General features: G+C 48.0%; 2 protein-coding genes across 8 annotated transcripts in view; one reads left to right on the forward strand and one right to left on the reverse strand.

Moving 5' to 3' along the window:
- A2M (alpha-2-macroglobulin) overlaps nucleotides 1–14,433 on the forward strand; it is a 28,691-nt gene extending 14,258 nt beyond the window's left edge. Inside the window, exons 17-36 of one of the 2 annotated variants that reach the window (XM_025142810.3) lie at nucleotides 230–371; nucleotides 989–1,097; nucleotides 1,410–1,638; nucleotides 1,912–2,038; nucleotides 2,674–2,795; nucleotides 4,405–4,456; nucleotides 5,258–5,341; nucleotides 5,755–5,931; nucleotides 6,410–6,494; nucleotides 7,634–7,790; nucleotides 8,114–8,188; nucleotides 8,923–9,088; nucleotides 10,032–10,255; nucleotides 10,826–11,044; nucleotides 11,332–11,459; nucleotides 11,818–11,908; nucleotides 12,700–12,768; nucleotides 13,213–13,315; nucleotides 13,484–13,525; nucleotides 14,257–14,433. In XM_025142810.3, the coding sequence (XP_024998578.2) occupies nucleotides 230–371; nucleotides 989–1,097; nucleotides 1,410–1,638; nucleotides 1,912–2,038; nucleotides 2,674–2,795; nucleotides 4,405–4,456; nucleotides 5,258–5,341; nucleotides 5,755–5,931; nucleotides 6,410–6,494; nucleotides 7,634–7,790; nucleotides 8,114–8,188; nucleotides 8,923–9,088; nucleotides 10,032–10,255; nucleotides 10,826–11,044; nucleotides 11,332–11,459; nucleotides 11,818–11,908; nucleotides 12,700–12,768; nucleotides 13,213–13,315; nucleotides 13,484–13,525; nucleotides 14,257–14,282 (2,427 nt within the window). In that variant the 3' untranslated portion in view covers nucleotides 14,283–14,433. The other variant, XM_025142803.3, reaches the window with a different exon arrangement.
- Nucleotides 14,434–17,347: 2,914 nt separating this feature from the next.
- Nucleotides 17,348–22,019, reverse strand: part of A2ML3 (alpha-2-macroglobulin-like 3) — a 37,372-nt gene continuing 32,700 nt past the window's right edge. For 5 of the 6 annotated variants that reach the window (XM_040648395.2, XM_040648399.2, XM_040648398.2 and 2 more), the window contains 6 exons: nucleotides 21,526–21,749; nucleotides 20,737–20,955; nucleotides 20,322–20,449; nucleotides 19,873–19,963; nucleotides 19,013–19,081; nucleotides 18,575–18,840 (listed from right to left, as the gene is read on the reverse strand). In XM_040648395.2, coding sequence (XP_040504329.1) covers nucleotides 18,637–18,840; nucleotides 19,013–19,081; nucleotides 19,873–19,963; nucleotides 20,322–20,449; nucleotides 20,737–20,955; nucleotides 21,526–21,749 — 935 coding nt within the window. In that variant the 3' untranslated portion in view covers nucleotides 18,575–18,636. The other variant, XM_040648396.2, reaches the window with a different exon arrangement.

The following is a 22,019-nucleotide window of genomic DNA, read 5'->3' on the forward strand; positions in this document are numbered from 1 at the left end:
ACCCCTAGACTGGGATTGGACTGCAACTAATATCCTAAAGACAAGAGATCTATTCCTTAGCTTTTCTGAGCCACCCAGGACCAGGACTGAGAGGGTCATCTCAGGCTCCAATCCATAGGCAATACAGTTGTTACTTTTGAGGCAGAAAAGTATGAACAAATAAAGTAAAAACTTTTTTTTTTTCAATAGGAATGAGTACCCAAAAACATGTTCTGTTTCTCTCCCATAGGAAATGGGTTTAAAGGTTTTCACAAATTCCAAGGTAAAGAAACCTTGGTATTGCAGCACTGAGAGTTACGCGCCTGCAGGAATTCACATTGCAGCAAGTGAAGGCCTGGCTAGAACACCTACGTATGCATTGAGGACAAGCGGTAAGGGAACTGGGCTTTGCTGTCACCTCTGTTATGAACTGAGATCCTGTCTGTATTTTGGGCTGAATACTTAAACAAGACTTGGGGTTGTGGGCTGAGATCTTAGAAGAAGTATTGAAGTGGTGGGTCCACAGATGTCAACTTTAGCATGTCTCTGTGGGGCATGTCACTTTTGCTCGGTTGTGAAGGCCTACAGACAAGCTTTCATAACTCAATGTTAGATATCAGGTATCCAGCTACACAGTTTAAATCTAAATATAGAAATGAGTTTGCCCAAAATAAAGATGTTCAAAATGATTAGTTAGTTAAGAACTTTTAAACTTTCTCTGTTTGGGTAGATTTCTGTTTCCTTTTATCAGAGCCAAGCACACAGTATCAGAAACAGTTGTTTCCTCTAAGCTACTCACTTTTACTTCATGAAGTGTTGTCCCACATGCTGTGAGGCTCACTGGAGACCAGAGGGTAATACTGAACGGCTAGCTCTCACTAATAAACCCTAAAAATCACTGTTCATGGTACTGGAGCTACCAGTGTAGCTTCTGATTGTCAGGTAGACAACCACTTTCTTAGAGCAAAGCATGATGCTGATGTAGATCTTGTTTGTTTGGAATTATCAGCCCTACAGTCAAATAGAATCCATGAAACATCCAGCACTCCTGAAGAGGTGACAGAGACAATCCGAAAGTATTTCCCAGAAACATGGATTTGGAGTTTAGTATCTATAAGGTGAGTGATTTGGGCAGATTCCTTCCTTACCTTTATAATGAAAGGTGTTTCATAAGATGAAAATATGAATCCCGTGTTTTCCAAGCCTTTTCAAATACAAGAAGTCCTTAATTGTTTGTAGAAATCACTTGAAAATTGTTGGAGATGGAACTTCCTCTGACTGTGGTTAGGTTTGTCCAGAATGTAGTAGTGAGTTTGGAAGAAAATGTGGTGCCCTATGGTGAATACTATGCCCCCTCATTCACAAAGTCATTACTGTTCAGAAGCTGACAGATAATCACCCTTCTGTCCTTTTTCTCTGTCCCTCACCAGCTCTGAGGGAAACGCTGAACTAGATGTGACCATCCCTGACACCATCACTGAATGGAAAGCCAGTGCATTCTGCATGTCCCCAGACACAGGCTTTGGCCTGTCACCAACAGTGTCCCTCAGAGCCTTCCAGCCTTTCTTTGTAGAGCTCACCCTGCCTTATTCTGTAGTGCGTGGTGAGGCCTTCACGCTGAAAGCTACTGTTTTCAACTACCTGACAGCCTGCATCAGAGTAAGGAAGACTTAAATCCTTCTCCATACCTGTAACTTCTTGTATGCTTTTTGCCTACACCTAGCCTTCTTTCTTATCCCTGAGTAGCCTTAGACCCCTCCCTCCCTGAAATTCTTATGTTATACCTTCAACATGTTTGAAATGCCGGAATACAACTCCAGCTTCCTGCTCCTTTGCTACAGAAGAAACAGACATTGCTAATTTTTCCTAGCAATCTGTGTTCTCCCTTTCTCTCAAGATCATTCCTTGATTACGCCTCTCTACAAATGGCAGGTCAGCGTGATTCTGGCTCAGTCTACTCAATTTCTGGCTACTCCAGTGGAAAAGGAGGAAGACTCTCATTGTCTCTGTGAGAACGGGAGGAAAACAGTGGCTTGGCTGGTGACTCCCAAATCTCTAGGTAAAAGTCGAAGAATGCTGAAAACTGCAGGAAGGAATTCTCTGTGCTGTTCTCCCATTTCGGTATCTGAAGTTAGGGCTACTGGTTCCTGGAAAATACTGCAGCTGTGTGTATCATCTGAGGTTATGCGAGAGGTAAAGCCTGGTGGATTCATAGTGTCCAAGGCCGTGTCTAGCACTAAATGAAACATCATCAAATCTTACAGCTCTTGGGCAACATCTTCTGAAGCTACAGGCATTGCTGGCTGGCAAGGACATTTTGTCAGCTTCATCCCTCTCAGAGATCAGACGATTGCCCTATGAGACCCCCACAGTTTGCTTTTGCTGTTGTTGTCTGTTGTGGTAGCAGTCATGGTGTGCATGCAGAGTAGCAGACTGCTAAACAGCATTGTGGGACTGGTGAGTTCCACTACCGTGGTGCTCACGTTCTGAATAAAAGCACCAAAATAGAGTCACCTTTCAATGGCAGCGCAGCTCACCCGCTCCAGGATTCACTCTGATACAGATAGCTAAGCTTCCGCAGGAAAGAAGCTGGGCCCATCTGTGATGGGCCTCTAGGCTGAAAACTCCCAGAAACAGCAGCAACTCCTGCTGCATGGTGCTGCTAGGCAGAACTGACTGATTTATTTCCTCCAGGGCTGGTGGAGTTCTTGGTGAGCACTGAGGCCCTCCAGAACCAGCAGCCATGCAGAAACACCACAGTGGAGACCCCTGAAAAAGGGCGGAAGGACACAGTCATCAGGCAGCTGTTGGTGGAGGTATGCGGGCTGTGAGTAGGAGAAGCCTGAAGCTGACTCACAAGCTAGACACATTTATCAGAGCTCTAGGTGATGAACACGTGTCATTGATGCTGTCATTGATACCGTGGTCTTACATTATACTTGGCAGGAACGCATAAAGTCTGCAGGTTAACAGCTGTGCAATGCATCTCCCTCTACTCTGTATTTTAAAACTTCCCCATCCCCTGCCGTAAAAGGACTCCTGGTCCAATTCACCCTTCCCTATATCTGCTTCATGTTACCTCCTATTTCAGTACGCCGCCGCCTTTACAGTTTTCCCAGTAGGTTTGCCCGTCAGCACGTGCTGTCTCTCTGTTAGTCGAGTAGCCAAGCAAACTGCCTGTTGTGCTGAGCGTGATGCACCTTTGGTCTGGCACCAGGGTTAAGGTGGGGAATTCAAAGTACCTGTGGGAGTTCGATGCCTGAATAAAAGTCCCCCCTCCAAACTCTAGATGTTATAACAGTCCATGAAAACATGTTAAAATTTTACACCTTATCTGTTTTCCATGGCTGATACTAGGCGGTATGGAATTAAACATTATGTGGCAGTACCACGTAGTTTATTATAGGAAAATGCTGTCTAGATTGTTCCAAAGTTAATGCCTCCTGTTTATTTTCATGGAAACTACAACAGGTACAAAAGAACAATAACACAGTCTGATACAGTAAATGCTCAGCTACAGGATACTATTTTTCAACATAGTCGCCACCACTAGCTATGCATTTTTGCATAGTGAGGTGGTGGGTGGTAGACCCACTGCTTAGTCTCTATCAGTGTTCAGCAAGCATCAATGAATGTCAGTGGGTGCAGTTTTTTCTGCATGGAGGAATTCAGTTACATACCTTTTCTTCGTATGCACTTCCGTGTGAGAAGTTTGTTTTGTCACATTGCTTCTCTGTAGCCATCTGTTGCATGGCAACAAAATATAATGGAATACTGGTTGGAAAATTCAGCCTCTACTGCCATACCACCAACATCCTGACATCGTGGGCCAACGTTATAAAACAGGCGGCAATACTTTTGGAGCATCCCTCATGGGATTATTATGCCGAGTGCTGTAACTTGACAGAAGTATGTGATGTTCTTAACTTTTCTCGCAAAACAGCCTAATACTTGCCTGTGTTGCATCAATAGCGTCACCAGATATTATAGTGCCCATTTTCCCTTTCTATTCTCAACAGATGTTTTTCCTCAAGTGTCTGCAGCTTATGATCAGTAGCACTGCAGAGGATTTCTGAGCGGCCCTCTAGAGGTGCCATGAACTTTTGCTAACAAAAGCACTTGCTGCTAATGCTGCAGCCCTTTTGTTACAAGGATGCAGGAGCCTCACTGCATACAGTAGTTGTAGGTCACCCACATGACAGTCCTGCAGTGCTGTTGCTCTCCTTTTCCTGTTCTTCCCAGTAATTTACTTGGATTAATATTTCAGAGTTCTATATATTACAGGGAGTGTTTGTGACTGCCCCTCCTTCTCCAGTTCATTCACTTTTCACTTACTTATTCATCTGTCCTTGTTAGGCATCCCTCTGTCTGTATTTTCTTCTCAATAACTTCTCACTTCTCTTATTTTCTTTCATTCCACCCAAGCCTGAAGGAGTTGAGAAGGAAACTGTTCAGAACTTGGTGCTCTGTTTAAAAGGTAAGGCCCTCCCTCCCTGCCATCTCCATTTGTTTCTGTGTGGGTGCTTGGAGGAAGAAGATAGCGCTGCCTCAACCATTTTCCATAATGGCTGATATTTTACAAATATCATTTTACAAATGGACATAAAGAGTAATGAGACAAGATGTCATTCTCTGAGTAAATTGCTATGCTATTCAAATTTCTTCAAAACTTACTCATGCCAGATGTTGCTGGGAGAGTCTTACATGAAAGGCTAGTGGATGAGTTCTGTAATTCATAAAATATACAAATGGGGAAGTTTGTGCTTGTACCTCTTGCATTTTTTAACTTGAATTCATTTTTTCATTATGTGAAATATGGCTTACAACAATTATTTTTAGTATATTTTGGTAGTATTTGTAGTACTACTAGTTTCACCAAGGACAAGTCCTGGCTGACCAACCTTCTGTGGCCTTCTATCATGGCACAACTGCCCAGAAAGGTGTGGTGGATGCCCCGTCCAGGTCAGCCTAGACCAGACTCTGAGCCACCTGACAGAGCTGTAGGTGTACCTGTTCATTGCAGGGGAGTTGGACTAGATGACCTTTGAAGGTCCCTTCCAACTCAGACACTTGTATGATTCTAGTTAATCAGAATGGGACCCTTCACTTGGGACCCAGAGACATCTTTATTTATAGCAAGGGATGAAGGGAAGAGGAAACTTTTCTGATGTTCCACTGAAGCCTCTTCCATTAGGTCTTTCTGATGTTCCACTGAAAGCCCTGCCCCTTCCATTAAACCTGGGACTGCACTGAAGCTGTTTCATCTTGTTTCTCTCAGGAGAGTCCGTGAAAGAGAAGTTTTCTCTGTTGCTTCCTTCGAATGTGGTACAAGACTCAGGCAGAGCATATTTCTCAGTGCTAGGTGAGTGATCTGCCTGAGAAGGGTCTGCTGGGAGAAAGAAACGTGCTGTTTCCACCCATCTGCATGACTGTGTTGGCCTCCTACCTCTCACACAGATTCTCCTCCTGGTTCCAAGCACACTTCATTCCCGCCTTTCATCTCTTCTGTCTCAAGTGCTTTCCCTTTCAATTCTGTTCTATTTGTCCCTCTTTCTGCATCTCGTTCTGTTCAGGTTTCTCTACTAGTGCCCGATATGTTGACTTATTACGCTCCTTTTTTTTCCTCTGTTGTTGTTCTGTGTTTTACTCCAGGATCATTATCAATACAGATCTTTCTTCTGCCATCTCCTCCTTCTGTTTTCCTTTAGATCCCTCTGATTTTGGCAGCTGATGTTGCATTTCATTAATATCCTTCTTGTAATCACTGTTCCTTAGGTGACCTCATGGGCACTGCCATGCAGAATCTGCACCAGCTACTCCAAATGCCGTTTGGTTGTGGTGAACAGAACATGGTCCTGTTTGCACCCAACATCTATGTCCTGGACTATCTGAACAAGACAGGACAGCTGAGTGAGGAGGTCAAATCCAAGGCCATCGGATACTTAGTGAGCGGTGAGTTGAATGCGGCTTTTACTTCTGCTCTCAACTTTTGCAGAACTTGTCTGGCCTGCTTCTGTCAAATGCTGGCCAGACGTGGAAAGACAGCTTGTCTCTTACTCACGCGGTCTCTTCTGCATGCCAGGGAAGCCCTTTCTATGTCTTTTTTCCATTTTCTGTTTCTTAAGCATTAAAGTACCTAGTCATTTCACCCACTTTTCTCTGCTCCTTAACGGAATTGGAATGCAGTGCAGATACCAGGTGACCTGCTGCAGTGGTTTGTCCATTGTTGTTAACGTGTCCTGCCCGCCTTTTGAAGAAAGGCAGATACTGCATCTCTTGCAGTATAAGCAGTATATGGAGGTGGGGGTGTATTTGCTAGGATAGGACTAACCTGTTTCTCTGTTTTGCTGTTGCTGATAAAGCTGCTTTTCTCTTCTCCCCTGCATTGCTCAAGCAGACATTCTCTGAATGTTGCTTTAACTCGCTGTAGGTTATCAGAGGCAGATGAACTACAAGCACCCAGATGGCTCTTACAGTACCTTTGGACCACGTTATCGCCAACCGGGGAACACCTGGTGAGATTTCAGTGTCATCTGATCCTCCTCCATATGTTCTCTTTCTCAGCTACACAGCTACGACAAATACCACCTGATGGTAAATAGGAAACGTAGTTGTAGACCAGTGGGCTTTTCAGGGCTGCTCTGGGCCCTGTGCTGCCTCTTAAGTGAGGAAAAAGGCTGCATCAGCCAGTTATGTAGCTGAAGCATCTCCTCCCACCTTGCAGCTATGAGGACTATGGAGGACAAGAAAGAAAGACAAAAACAAACTGGGAAAGAAGGGAGAAGGGATTTCACATCCCAAATGAAGAAAGATGAAGAGTTGCAGTGGCAGCTCTTCTAGAGTAGGATCTGCTGAGAACTGCTGGGAAAGGTATTTTCATATAGGTGGAAAGGATGATAATCCAAAAGCAGTGCTGTATGGTTATCTTCCAAATGTGTTTGTTACTAAACAAAAGACAGTCTGGAGGAGAGGGTATGTTGCCAGTGTGATTTACTGCAAAGCTCCGAGTTATTCCAGCATATTATTACCATGCATTTTCAGCTTTAGGTAAGGGTAAGAATGGATGATTTCATCACCTTGCTTTTGGTCCCTGAAACAGCGTGCCCTGAGAGTAATTGGCCTCTCCACATGCCTAGTTTTTTTCCCATAACTGCTTTGTAAAAGCTCTTTTAACGTGTTATACGTTATCTACGGTTTTACTGACATATCTGGGGAATTCTGGGAAATCCATGAGGCATGGATATCTGGAGAGAGAGTCCTGCCAGCAGACCATGAGCTTCTATGGATTGATTCTTCCTTGTCATTCTGATTATTACTCTCATACAGATGTTGAGCTAATTGGCATGCAGTACTCTATTTTTTTTCTGAAGACGTGTTCGGATTCAGGTTAACAATCTTTGTCCTCAAAACTGTAGCCTCAATGCAACAGGATCATAGGGTTATACGGGCCAAGAGGCAAAGAAGAAGCCAAGGCAAGAAGCAGGTTTTTGGCAGATTCTTTGAGGTGAAGATGTACTCCTTGTCTGACTAATTGACCTACAGATCCCTAAGCCTCTTTTTCTTCTTCCAGACAAGTGATGTGCACATGTGCTCTGTCAGCCAGGAGGGATAGCAGGCCTCCGCAAGCCCTCTCACTGTTCTTTCTCCCTTACAGGCTCACAGCCTTTGTCCTGAAGTCCTTTGCCCGGGCCCGGTCTCACATCTTCATAGATGAAAAGCACATCCAGGATGCTTTGATCTGGCTCAGTCAAAATCAGAAGGAGAATGGCTGCTTCCGCAGTTCTGGGGTGCTCCTGAACAATGCCATGAAGGTAGCATGTCTGCCTAGTTCATTCTTAGTGAGGCTGGCACTTGACTGTAAATCAAATGGGGGCAGCTGAGCTGCTTGAGCACACAGGCCTATGGGGAATTCCCATATCAATGTCAAGAACTAAGGAGCCGGAGGCCATTCGGTGTGACCGCCATGACAAGGAGGAGAATCAAGGCAAAACATGAACGGCACAATATGAGCAGCAATGGGGAGGACACGAGCTAAGGGTCTACAATAGAGAATAAAGTATACCCACAAGAATGGTAGAAAAATGAATATAAGAAGATATGTGGAGTAAGCATCTACTTTTATGTTTCCCCGCAGGGTGGAGTGAACGATGAGGTAACACTGACAGCCTACATCACTATCGCACTGCTGGAGATTCCTCTGCCTGTAACTGTATGTGTCACCCGAGTCACAGATGGTACTAACCTGCCCCGCTAGCCTCCTACAGATAATTAGGCCCCTTTACATTTTGAAAGAAGAAATTCTGTCTGGATATACTTCCTTTCTTTTCAAGTCCAAGATGGACTGACACTTTTTCTCCGCTTTCCTCCCCTGCCCAGTACTGTCTCTTATACAAACATTTTACTTCATCTTCTTCTAAGTTCTTTTCTGGAGTATCTTGCTTTTGCTCATTTTAAATGGATTAATAGTGAGTTAAATAATATTTAAATTTCAGAAATGACCCAGATGGGTTTTCTACATCCATTAAAAAAAAAACCCGCTCCTTTTGGGTCAGAGTTGTACATGTCTGTTAGAAGACTCGGATGGGCTTACTGTGTTGACGCAACACACAGTGCAGGGTAAGTCAGGCAGTGAATACTTCCATAGGCAGAAGAATTGGACCTTGCTTCAAACTCTCAATATCCAAAATCATTGAACTGCTGGCAAAAAAAATCACTGTAACAAGATATTTCAGAGAAAAGAAAGGTACAAAATAAAGAGCACTCTTTGGTTACTCATATGTCACATAAGGAAGCAGACCTGGAGGGAAAGGAAAACACAATGGTACAATATATATCGGACAGTGTGGCAGGGTTGTAAAGGGTCCATGGGTACCATACAGTTCCTGTTGTTCTAAGATGGACTTCAGTATGACGTCTTGCCGCCTGGTGTCTTTATCTCCCCAGCACTCGGTGGTGCGTAATGCTCTGTTCTGCCTGGAAACGGCAGGAAATGGGAAAGAAAATCACGTGTACACCAAGGCACTGCTGGCGTATGCCTTTGCCCTGGCAGGGAAGGAGGAGAAGCGGAAGGAGTTCCTCAGCTCACTTGAAAAGGAAGCCGTCAAAAAGGGTGAGTGCTCGTGGTGGGACATTGCTTTCTTCCTGCCCACAGATCTTACCTCTACCTCTGATAAAACGTCTTTTGTTAGTGGGGAAATGGGAGTATGGAATGGCTTCTGTGGATGGGGAAAGGTGTAGGGAGAGGAAACGCTTGTGCAAAGCGGTTGTATTTCTGACAGCTCCCTGTGGGTGCCCAGTCCTACCCCTCTGTTCTGAGGGATTCATTCATCTGGAGGCACCACGCACCATTCCCATTGGTGATGAACAAAAGGGTGGCTCTGCTAACACCTCACCTCAGTCTACTGCTCCTGTCATACCAGGCACTGCTTTAACAAAATCTTGGCAATGTTTATAGCCGCTCCTTCCTTCCAGCGGATGTGCTCAACACAGAACAAAGCTTACCTCTCACAGCATGAGGGACGATACATCAGAGAAGAGATGGAGACATAAGATGAAGACAGAGAAGTGCTGAGACATAAGACAAACATAATGGGTCATTTCAGAGGTCCTAGCATAAGCACTGAGTCTTCCAGGAAACTGTATCAAGACTCAGAACCATTCTGGTAAGGTCAGCCTGGATGGTCCATTTGCCCAAATGTCGTCTAGCAGGGTTGCAAAGGAAGTACCACTTCTGAAAACGGAGTGGTGTGCCAGCCTGGTGCTCTTCTTAGGTCTCTGTCTCCTTGAGGTGTCCAAACCTGTATATGTGTCTGTCAATCTGGAGTTTAAGTGAAAGTGGCATCCAGGCCCAAGAACCAGGCCTTGGCACTCCTAGACTAGTTGTAAACATGCATCGAGTGTGGGGCTATCTAACCCTTCCCGTTTCATCCCATAGGACAGGCACATGCTGGGGGCTCTGTCCTCCCCACTGGCAGCAGGTCAGTAACTCCTTTGCAAGAAACTGCTACTAATTCCTTGCTGTCTTCTCTACATGCACCCTGCCTCCTGTGAAGATGGGTCTGTTCACTGGCAGCGGCCTGGGAAAGAGCCAGAGGCTGATCTCCCGTACTACCGCAATAAAGCTCCCTCTGCTGAAGTGGAGATGACGGCCTATGTGCTCCTTGCTCACCTCACCACGCAGCCAGCACCTTCGCAGGAGGAGCTGTCATTTGCATCTCTTATTGCAAAGTGGATCATTGGTCAGCAGAATCCCAATGGAGGCTTCTCCTCCACCCAGGTAAGCAGCAGTTTCCCTCCTGTGGCCTCCCATATCAGTATCAGGAGAGTGCCAGAGACCAAGGTGGGAGCACAGTAAGGTTAAGCCAAGTGGGGTCTTGTACCCCTGCAGTATAGCATCTGCTGCCGCTACTGAGTTTCCAAGAGGCCAGAGGCTAGTATGTCAGGTAGCACCACAGGGAATGACTGACATGTTGATTAATGACCTGGCTTATTTGACCCAGTGGGTGAGAATGCTAGTGACACAATTGACACTGCAGTTTGGAGCTCCCACCGTAGTTTGTGTGTGTATGCAGTTGCTGCTTTTCCCCGGGGAGAGTAGGTGAAGGCTGCACTGAGCTTCACAACAGGAAGTTCAGGAATATGTGCCTGCTGTGCAGAGGACATGGGAAGAAAATGGAAGCCTGCAAAGGCTGATCTTTCTATCCCAGCTTCTCACTTAAGACCAGAGAAAGTGAAGAATGGAGGAGAGGGTGCCTACTGACAGCAAAGGGCGGGCTGTGGGAGAACAGGATGTGGAATGGCTAACAGGGCTAACCCGGCCATGGGTGTCGGGACCTGGCTCTTGCAGGACACAGTTGTGGCTCTGCAAGCCCTCTCCCTGTATGGAGCTTCCACCTATGCCAAGAGTGGAGCAGCTTCCAAAGTGTCCCTGCGATCTGGAGGAGACTTCCAGCAAGACTTCCACGTGGATCCCTCAAACCGGCTGCTGCTCCAGCACGTGGCCCTGCCCCAGGTGCCAGGGGAATACAGCATAGAGGTGTCTGGCAAAGGATGTGTCTACCTGCAGGTGAGGGTGGTGGGGAAAGTGCTGTCCTGGGAGGGGAGCCCTTTCTCAGGCAGGAGCCAGGGGGAGGGCAGAAGGGATAAGGGTGAGGGGGATGAGTGCAACGGAGAGCTCCGGGAGAGGCCAGAGAAGAGTAGAGCTGTGTGGAGAATGGAGCGAGAGGGAAAGAGGGAGAGAGCCGTGAGTGTTGGGGAGCTGTGAGAATGGGGAAGGGAGAGAGCTGGGCAGGCAGATGATGATCTCTTTCATGCGTTGAGCATGCACACACGCAGCTGCTGGCTCTCCCGTAGACAAGCCTGAGGTACAACGTGCAGCCCAAGCAGGAGAGTGCACCCTTCCTGCTGCATGTACACACGAGCCCAGAGACATGTGAGGACTCCAAGGCTCACAAGGTCTTCGACATAGGCATAAATGTCAGGTAAGTCTATGTTTGGTTTGAGCCCTCCTGAGTAGCCAAGGGAGCTGGAGGAGGTCTGGTGGTGCAGAGTGAGCCAGTGTGGAAGGGGAAGGGTGGCCCCCTGGAAGCTGGGCTGGAAGCAGCTGGGTTGGGAGGAGAGGCTGTGGAGGCAAGAGATGTCCTGTAGGGGATAAGCTGTGCAGGGAGCAAAGGGCTGGGCTACTGAGGGGCGGCACAGGTGACTAGGGAAGTGTGATGGGCTGGAGAAGAAGGTGCTGGATTGACGGGAAGTGGTGAGGTGTCAAGTGTTACAGGAAAAAGTGGAAGTGCCCCAGCTTTGACATGATGTGCTCTGAATCTCTGTGGCTTGGTTCCTTAGTTACACGGGTGAGCGCAGTGTCTCCAACATGGTGATTATCGATGTGAAAATGCTGTCGGGATTCATCCCTGTCAAGTCCTCAGTGAGGAAGGTAGGAGCCCATGTGAACCGTTTGTCTGAGGATATCTGCCCCTTTCATTTTATCACCGGAACCACATTCAGTTTCTCCTTTATTTTTAAGACATCTTGCAAGTGTCTGTGGCTTACTAGGGGGCTGTAGGATTGGCATCATCTTGATCCTGCCATTGTCATCTACACGCACAGTGTGTGGACAGTACTTTTCCTTTCACACCTGGCTGGAGGCCAGTACTACGTGATCAATCTGCGTAAAACAGACTATGTCTTTTTTTTTTTTTTTTTCTTTTCTTTGGACAGGTAATGGGTTATCTCTGAGTTCAGATACCTTGCTGAAAACACTGTCCGTGTGTATCACATTCAGAAGCAATAGTGGTTTCTTTTTCCTTCTGCTGGTCTTACCCTATAGCTTATAGCTTGTCCTGTAATTGTTTAAGCCTCAGGTCCCTTTTTGAGATGCTGAGCAAGTGTGTGTTGCCCTGGAAAAGAGCAGAGATTATAAGATACTGCATAACTAGCCAGCCTGAAAGAATGTATTGTCATTGAATCCTCCCGTTGCTGTGTTTGGACCAGTGATCAGTCCCTGCTGGAGCTGCATAGTACTTAATCTGCCAGGCTGGTGAAGGGAAGACCTGGAGACCATTAATGCCTAATGGTGCACCAAGGAGTCAGTTCCACAACACAGACCTAGCCATTGCTGTCAGTACTCCTAGTGCTTTATCCACAGTGTGTGCCATCCATAGGGCTGTGAAAACGGCACAGGAAGACTACCCTCAATTCAATAACAATTTGGTCTTCTTTCTTCAGCTGGCACACCACCAAGTTATTGAGCGTACGGAGTTCAGTACCAACCATGTCTTAGTGTATGTGGAAAAGGTGAGTCTCCATTTGGGGCTAGAATGGGACAGAAAAACACAAGCCTTGTGGACGTTTGGCCACCCAAGGCAAAAGACACGGGTCTCAAAACTGCCTTGGATCTGATAAAAATAGGAATGAATCTTATAGTGACTTTTGCTGACCTCAGAATTCACTGGTACCTTCCTCACAGCCCTCGGCAGGTTTTCCCTCTGGGCCTGCATATGGATCAGCCTACACCTGTCCACCAGACACGAGCTCCCCCAGCGTGGGGAAAGGCCCCGGGGTTTCCCCTTGTCCCTCAGCCAGGCCTGCTGAGGGACACGCTCACACGCCCACACTCCCAGCGCCCAGGGCACTACTGGCAGCAAGAGCACTAGTGGCAAGAGTTCAATGAGGAGACAGCAGGAGAGCCCAGGGCAGACGCAGAGCAGACACTCAGCCTCCATCACTTCCTTTTCCCAGCTGAGCAACGTGACCTTGAGCTTCTCCTTCACGGTGGAGCAGGACATCCCTGTGCAGGGCCTGAAGCCAGCTCAGGTGAAGGTGTACGATTACTATGAGACAGGTAAGCATGGGGCTGAGGGTGTCTCGGGGAGTGACTGTGGGGAGTTGGATTCATGGAGGTGCCTGCGAGCTATGGAAACCCACAGCTGTCCCTGGCACTTGTCCCACTGCACTCCTGGGAGAGGGACCTCTGACAGCCCTGCTCTCTCTCTTCCCTTCTGTTTTTCAGACGAATTTGCCATACAGGAGTACAGTGCTCCCTGCACCACAGGTAGGGTACATAGGAATAGATGGCCTATTGCAAATTATTTTGAATGGAAGTCTTTTGCAAACCTTAGGTTTCCTCAGCCTACGTACAGTCTCTGAGCTTGTCTTTACCATGCCTACAGCAGTCTTGAGAAAATAATGAGGGGGAAAATAATGCTGAACACCCCATGTTATATTTCATTTTATTCACCGAGACTGTGAATCCCAATATTATTGCCTTAAGTCAGACAGAGGCACTTTTCCTGTGTGTGTTTCACATTGTATGAATGAGACTGAAGTCTTGCTTGGGATGGAGCACCATGCTCAGCCTTTGCATATCTACCTTTTTCAAGGCCACTTTCACCATGCTGCAGATACACAAGTGCATTGAGGAATTGTCTCCCAGCCACCTTGGTGAAATGTTCACATGTCTTCTAGCAAATTTCAAGCTTTGCCCTGGGTTATTTTTTCCGATCCTGTGGGAAATGCAGGTGCCAAGAGACAACACTTACTGTGATAGCTCATGCCTCCCCTTCCTTCTCCATAGCATGGATATAATGAACATGTCCAGCCATTCCCAATGTGTTATCCTTCTACAACGTGGCAATTTTAGGTGATGTAGGTTCCCAAATTTTAACACGGCTTAAGCTCACGTGGCACAAAAGGGGCTACCACAGGATGCAGAGAAGTCGTCCAGGGTTCTGGGTATTGCTTCACCAGGAATTCTCTCTCACTCTGTCCTTTTCCTACCTCCAGCCAAAGCTGAACAGGGAAATGCCTGAAGAATACATCTGAGCCCTGATGGATCAGCTGACTTGTTTCTGCCGTTAGTAGTCTACCTTAATGAGTCCTCTAAAGTGTTACATGTAAGGATACCTCAGCACCAAAAACAAAGCAAGTCAACACAATTAAATAAAGCCTTGATCCTCCCCATCTGCCTCTGGCCTTATTTTTTGTTAGCATTCCTCATCTCTCTTCTCATCCACATTGTGGTGAAGTGCTCTGAGATCTAGATAGAGCTGTCCATGCCAAGACGGTGTTTGGCAAGTCCTTGGGAATACCAGAAGGCAGACAGCTTTTGGCAGCGAGGAGGTGTGTCATCATGCTTGCTGGTTGTCTAGGAGGAATGGGAATTCTGCCTGATCCATTATGCATCATCTCCCTGCCTATAAATGCAGGTGTTTTCTGCAACGTAATTAATTGCTGGACATAAGCCCCTCTTCACACACCTCCTCTCATTCCACAGTGAAATGGGTTCTATGCAATAGGAGGACAGCATAGAACTTGTTCAATCTGGTTTTTCAGAGCAGACCAGCGAGAAACAAAAGCAAGACCTGTGAAGGAAAGTCTGGTACAGCTGAAGTGAAATCAGAGAGGAACTGCAAACTTAACAGCATCATTATTCGGAATTACAATCAAGAACTACACGATGGGAATAACCAGGTTAGGGGATGACCTGCTAGAAAGGAGAAGGACCTAGGTGTTCCAGTACAGCCTCTGATTACAGAGCCCAGAAAAGAACACAGTATTCCAGACACAGCTTCACCAGGGCAGAGTAGTGGGGGAGGAGAACCTCCCTCAACTTGCTGGCCGCTCTCTTCTTAATGCACACAGAGCCAAATCCAGCCTGGCCCTGAATGCCTCCAGTGATGGGGCATCCACAACCTCCGTGGGCAACCTGTTCCATTACAGCACCACCCTCTGTGTGAAAAACTTTCTCCTAATATCTAACCAAAACCTCCCCTGCCTCAGTTTAAGACCGTTCCCCCTTGTCCTATCACTATCCACCCTCGTAAACAGCCATTCCCCTTCCTGTTTATATGCTCCCTTCAAGTATTGAGAGGCCACAATGAGGTCGCCCTGGAGCCTTCTCTTCTCCAAGCTAAACAAGCCCAGTTCCCTCAACCTTTCCTCATAGGAGAGGTGCTCCAGCCCTCTGATCATCTTAGTGGCCCTCCTCTGGACCTGTTCCAAGAGCTCCACATCCTTCCAGTACTGGGGGCTCCAGGCCTGGACACAGTACTCCATATGGGGCCTCACAAAAGCTGAGTAGAGGGGGACAATCACCTCCTTCTCCCTGCTGGCCACCCCTTTTTAATACAGCCCAGAACACAGTTGGCCTTCCGGGCTGCAAGCGCACACTGCTGGCTCATGTCTGGCTTCTCGTCCGCCAGGACCCCCAAGTCCTTCTCTGCAGGGCTGCTCTCAAGGCGATCTTCCTCCCGTTTGTATAAAACGTGGGATTGCCCCAATCCAAGTGCAGCACCCTGCGCTTGGCCTTACTGAAACACATCAGGTTTTTGTTGGCCCATTTTTCCAGCCTGTCCAGGTCCCTCTGGATGCCTTCCCTTCCCCCTACTGTATCAACTGCACCACTCAGCTTGATGTCATCTGCAAACTTGCTGAGGGTGCACTCGATTCCATCATCTATGTCATTAATTAAGTTGTTGAATAGCACTGGTCCCAAGCCCCACCCTTGGGGGATACCACTTCCGACCGTCCTCCACCCTGATGTAGAACCATTAATCACACATGCCTGAACCTTCCCTGGCGCAGCTTGAAGCAATTCCCTGTAGCCCTCACCAGTGCTGAGTACAGGGGGACAATTACTTCCCTGTTCCTGCTGGCCACACTATTTCTGATACAAGCCAGGATGCCATTGGCCTTCTTGGCCACCTGGGCAAGACCTGGGGGTGTTGACTGACGCAAGACTGAACATGAGCCAGCAGTGGGCCCATTAGTTAATGCCACAGATGATGGAGCACTGGAGGCCTGGAGCCCCCAGTACTGGAAGGATGTGGAGCTCTTGGAACAGGTCCAGAGGAGGGCCACTAAGATGATCAGAGGGCTGGAGCACCTCTCCTATGAGGAAAGGTTGAGGGAACTGGGCTTGTTTAGCTTGGAGAAGAGAAGGCTCCAGGGCGACCTCATTGTGGCCTCTCAATACTTGAAGGGAGCATATAAACAGGAAGGGGAATGGCTGTTTACGAGGGTGGATAGTGATAGGACAAGGGGGAACGGTCTTAAACTGAGGCAGGGGAGGTTTTGGTTAGATATTAGGAGAAAGTTTTTCACACAGAGGGTGGTGCTGTAATGGAACAGGTTGCCCACGGAGGTTGTGGATGCCCCATCACTGGAGGCATTCAGGGCCAGGCTGGATTTGGCTCTGTGTGCATTAAGAAGAGAGCGGCCAGCAAGTTGAGGGAGGTTCTCCTCCCCCACTACTCTGCCCTGGTGAAGCTGTGTCTGGAATACTGTGTTCTTTTCTGGGCTCTGTAATCAGAGGCTGTACTGGAACACCTAGGTCCTTCTCCTTTCTAGCAGGTCATCCCCTAACCTGGTTATTCCCATCGTGTAGTTCTTGATTGTAATTCCGAATAATGATGCTGTTAAGTTTGCAGTTCCTCTCTGATTTCACTTCAGCTGTACCAGACTTTCCTTCACAGGTCTTGCTTTTGTTTCTCGCTGGTCTGCTCTGAAAAACCAGATTGAACAAGTTCTATGCTGTCCTCCTATTGCATAGAACCCATTTCACTGTGGAATGAGAGGAGGTGTGTGAAGAGGGGCTTATGTCCAGCAATTAATTACGTTGCAGAAAACACCTGCATTTATAGGCAGGGAGATGATGCATAATGGATCAGGCAGAATTCCCATTCCTCCTAGACAACCAGCAAGCATGATGACACACCTCCTCGCTGCCAAAAGCTGTCTGCCTTCTGGTATTCCCAAGGACTTGCCAAACACCGTCTTGGCATGGACAGCTCTATCTAGATCTCAGAGCACTTCACCACAATGTGGATGAGAAGAGAGATGAGGAATGCTAACAAAAAATAAGGCCAGAGGCAGATGGGGAGGATCAAGGCTTTATTTAATTGTGTTGACTTGCTTTGTTTTTGGTGCTGAGGTATCCTTACATGTAACACTTTAGAGGACTCATTAAGGTAGACTACTAACGGCAGAAACAAGTCAGCTGATCCATCAGGGCTCAGATGTATTCTTCAGGCATTTCCCTGTTCAGCTTTGGCTGGAGGTAGGAAAAGGACAGAGTGAGAGAGAATTCCTGGTGAAGCAATACCCAGAACCCTGGACGACTTCTCTGCATCCTGTGGTAGCCCCTTTTGTGCCACGTGAGCTTAAGCCGTGTTAAAATTTGGGAACCTACATCACCTAAAATTGCCACGTTGTAGAAGGATAACACATTGGGAATGGCTGGACATGTTCATTATATCCATGCTATGGAGAAGGAAGGGGAGGCATGAGCTATCACAGTAAGTGTTGTCTCTTGGCACCTGCATTTCCCACAGGATCGGAAAAAATAACCCAGGGCAAAGCTTGAAATTTGCTAGAAGACATGTGAACATTTCACCAAGGTGGCTGGGAGACAATTCCTCAATGCACTTGTGTATCTGCAGCATGGTGAAAGTGGCCTTGAAAAAGGTAGATATGCAAAGGCTGAGCATGGTGCTCCATCCCAAGCAAGACTTCAGTCTCATTCATACAATGTGAAACACACACAGGAAAAGTGCCTCTGTCTGACTTAAGGCAATAATATTGGGATTCACAGTCTCGGTGAATAAAATGAAATATAACATGGGGTGTTCAGCATTATTTTCCCCCTCATTATTTTCTCAAGACTGCTGTAGGCATGGTAAAGACAAGCTCAGAGACTGTACGTAGGCTGAGGAAACCTAAGGTTTGCAAAAGACTTCCATTCAAAATAATTTGCAATAGGCCATCTATTCCTATGTACCCTACCTGTGGTGCAGGGAGCACTGTACTCCTGTATGGCAAATTCGTCTGAAAAACAGAAGGGAAGAGAGAGAGCAGGGCTGTCAGAGGTCCCTCTCCCAGGAGTGCAGTGGGACAAGTGCCAGGGACAGCTGTGGGTTTCCATAGCTCGCAGGCACCTCCATGAATCCAACTCCCCACAGTCACTCCCCGAGACACCCTCAGCCCCATGCTTACCTGTCTCATAGTAATCGTACACCTTCACCTGAGCTGGCTTCAGGCCCTGCACAGGGATGTCCTGCTCCACCGTGAAGGAGAAGCTCAAGGTCACGTTGCTCAGCTGGGAAAAGGAAGTGATGGAGGCTGAGTGTCTGCTCTGCGTCTGCCCTGGGCTCTCCTGCTGTCTCCTCATTGAACTCTTGCCACTAGTGCTCTTGCTGCCAGTAGTGCCCTGGGCGCTGGGAGTGTGGGCGTGTGAGCGTGTCCCTCAGCAGGCCTGGCTGAGGGACAAGGGGAAACCCCGGGGCCTTTCCCCACGCTGGGGGAGCTCGTGTCTGGTGGACAGGTGTAGGCTGATCCATATGCAGGCCCAGAGGGAAAACCTGCCGAGGGCTGTGAGGAAGGTACCAGTGAATTCTGAGGTCAGCAAAAGTCACTATAAGATTCATTCCTATTTTTATCAGATCCAAGGCAGTTTTGAGACCCGTGTCTTTTGCCTTGGGTGGCCAAACGTCCACAAGGCTTGTGTTTTTCTGTCCCATTCTAGCCCCAAATGGAGACTCACCTTTTCCACATACACTAAGACATGGTTGGTACTGAACTCCGTACGCTCAATAACTTGGTGGTGTGCCAGCTGAAGAAAGAAGACCAAATTGTTATTGAATTGAGGGTAGTCTTCCTGTGCCGTTTTCACAGCCCTATGGATGGCACACACTGTGGATAAAGCACTAGGAGTACTGACAGCAATGGCTAGGTCTGTGTTGTGGAACTGACTCCTTGGTGCACCATTAGGCATTAATGGTCTCCAGGTCTTCCCTTCACCAGCCTGGCAGATTAAGTACTATGCAGCTCCAGCAGGGACTGATCACTGGTCCAAACACAGCAACGGGAGGATTCAATGACAATACATTCTTTCAGGCTGGCTAGTTATGCAGTATCTTATAATCTCTGCTCTTTTCCAGGGCAACACACACTTGCTCAGCATCTCAAAAAGGGACCTGAGGCTTAAACAATTACAGGACAAGCTATAAGCTATAGGGTAAGACCAGCAGAAGGAAAAAGAAACCACTATTGCTTCTGAATGTGATACACACGGACAGTGTTTTCAGCAAGGTATCTGAACTCAGAGATAACCCATTACCTGTCCAAAGAAAAGAAAAAAAAAAAAAAAAAGACATAGTCTGTTTTACGCAGATTGATCACGTAGTACTGGCCTCCAGCCAGGTGTGAAAGGAAAAGTACTGTCCACACACTGTGCGTGTAGATGACAATGGCAGGATCAAGATGATGCCAATCCTACAGCCCCCTAGTAAGCCACAGACACTTGCAAGATGTCTTAAAAATAAAGGAGAAACTGAATGTGGTTCCGGTGATAAAATGAAAGGGGCAGATATCCTCAGACAAACGGTTCACATGGGCTCCTACCTTCCTCACTGAGGACTTGACAGGGATGAATCCCGACAGCATTTTCACATCGATAATCACCATGTTGGAGACACTGCGCTCACCCGTGTAACTAAGGAACCAAGCCACAGAGATTCAGAGCACATCATGTCAAAGCTGGGGCACTTCCACTTTTTCCTGTAACACTTGACACCTCACCACTTCCCGTCAATCCAGCACCTTCTTCTCCAGCCCATCACACTTCCCTAGTCACCTGTGCCGCCCCTCAGTAGCCCAGCCCTTTGCTCCCTGCACAGCTTATCCCCTACAGGACATCTCTTGCCTCCACAGCCTCTCCTCCCAACCCAGCTGCTTCCAGCCCAGCTTCCAGGGGGCCACCCTTCCCCTTCCACACTGGCTCACTCTGCACCACCAGACCTCCTCCAGCTCCCTTGGCTACTCAGGAGGGCTCAAACCAAACATAGACTTACCTGACATTTATGCCTATGTCGAAGACCTTGTGAGCCTTGGAGTCCTCACATGTCTCTGGGCTCGTGTGTACATGCAGCAGGAAGGGTGCACTCTCCTGCTTGGGCTGCACGTTGTACCTCAGGCTTGTCTACGGGAGAGCCAGCAGCTGCGTGTGTGCATGCTCAACGCATGAAAGAGATCATCATCTGCCTGCCCAGCTCTCTCCCTTCCCCATTCTCACAGCTCCCCAACACTCACGGCTCTCTCCCTCTTTCCCTCTCGCTCCATTCTCCACACAGCTCTACTCTTCTCTGGCCTCTCCCGGAGCTCTCCGTTGCACTCATCCCCCTCACCCTTATCCCTTCTGCCCTCCCCCTGGCTCCTGCCTGAGAAAGGGCTCCCCTCCCAGGACAGCACTTTCCCCACCACCCTCACCTGCAGGTAGACACATCCTTTGCCAGACACCTCTATGCTGTATTCCCCTGGCACCTGGGGCAGGGCCACGTGCTGGAGCAGCAGCCGGTTTGAGGGATCCACGTGGAAGTCTTGCTGGAAGTCTCCTCCAGATCGCAGGGACACTTTGGAAGCTGCTCCACTCTTGGCATAGGTGGAAGCTCCATACAGGGAGAGGGCTTGCAGAGCCACAACTGTGTCCTGCAAGAGCCAGGTCCCGACACCCATGGCCGGGTTAGCCCTGTTAGCCATTCCACATCCTGTTCTCCCACAGCCCGCCCTTTGCTGTCAGTAGGCACCCTCTCCTCCATTCTTCACTTTCTCTGGTCTTAAGTGAGAAGCTGGGATAGAAAGATCAGCCTTTGCAGGCTTCCATTTTCTTCCCATGTCCTCTGCACAGCAGGCACATATTCCTGAACTTCCTGTTGTGAAGCTCAGTGCAGCCTTCACCTACTCTCCCCGGGGAAAAGCAGCAACTGCATACACACACAAACTACGGTGGGAGCTCCAAACTGCAGTGTCAATTGTGTCACTAGCATTCTCACCCACTGGGTCAAATAAGCCAGGTCATTAATCAACATGTCAGTCATTCCCTGTGGTGCTACCTGACATACTAGCCTCTGGCCTCTTGGAAACTCAGTAGCGGCAGCAGATGCTATACTGCAGGGGTACAAGACCCCACTTGGCTTAACCTTACTGTGCTCCCACCTTGGTCTCTGGCACTCTCCTGATACTGATATGGGAGGCCACAGGAGGGAAACTGCTGCTTACCTGGGTGGAGGAGAAGCCTCCATTGGGATTCTGCTGACCAATGATCCACTTTGCAATAAGAGATGCAAATGACAGCTCCTCCTGCGAAGGTGCTGGCTGCGTGGTGAGGTGAGCAAGGAGCACATAGGCCGTCATCTCCACTTCAGCAGAGGGAGCTTTATTGCGGTAGTACGGGAGATCAGCCTCTGGCTCTTTCCCAGGCCGCTGCCAGTGAACAGACCCATCTTCACAGGAGGCAGGGTGCATGTAGAGAAGACAGCAAGGAATTAGTAGCAGTTTCTTGCAAAGGAGTTACTGACCTGCTGCCAGTGGGGAGGACAGAGCCCCCAGCATGTACCTGTCCTATGGGATGAAACGGGAAGGGTTAGATAGCCCCACACTCGATGCATGTTTACAACTAGTCTAGGAGTGCCAAGGCCTGGTTCTTGGGCCTGGATGCCACTTTCACTTAAACTCCAGATTGACAGACACATATACAGGTTTGGACACCTCAA

This window comes from Gallus gallus, chromosome 1, assembly GCF_016699485.2.
Source record: "Gallus gallus isolate bGalGal1 chromosome 1, bGalGal1.mat.broiler.GRCg7b, whole genome shotgun sequence".
In the NCBI taxonomy this organism is placed as follows: Eukaryota; Metazoa; Chordata; class Aves; order Galliformes; family Phasianidae; genus Gallus; species Gallus gallus.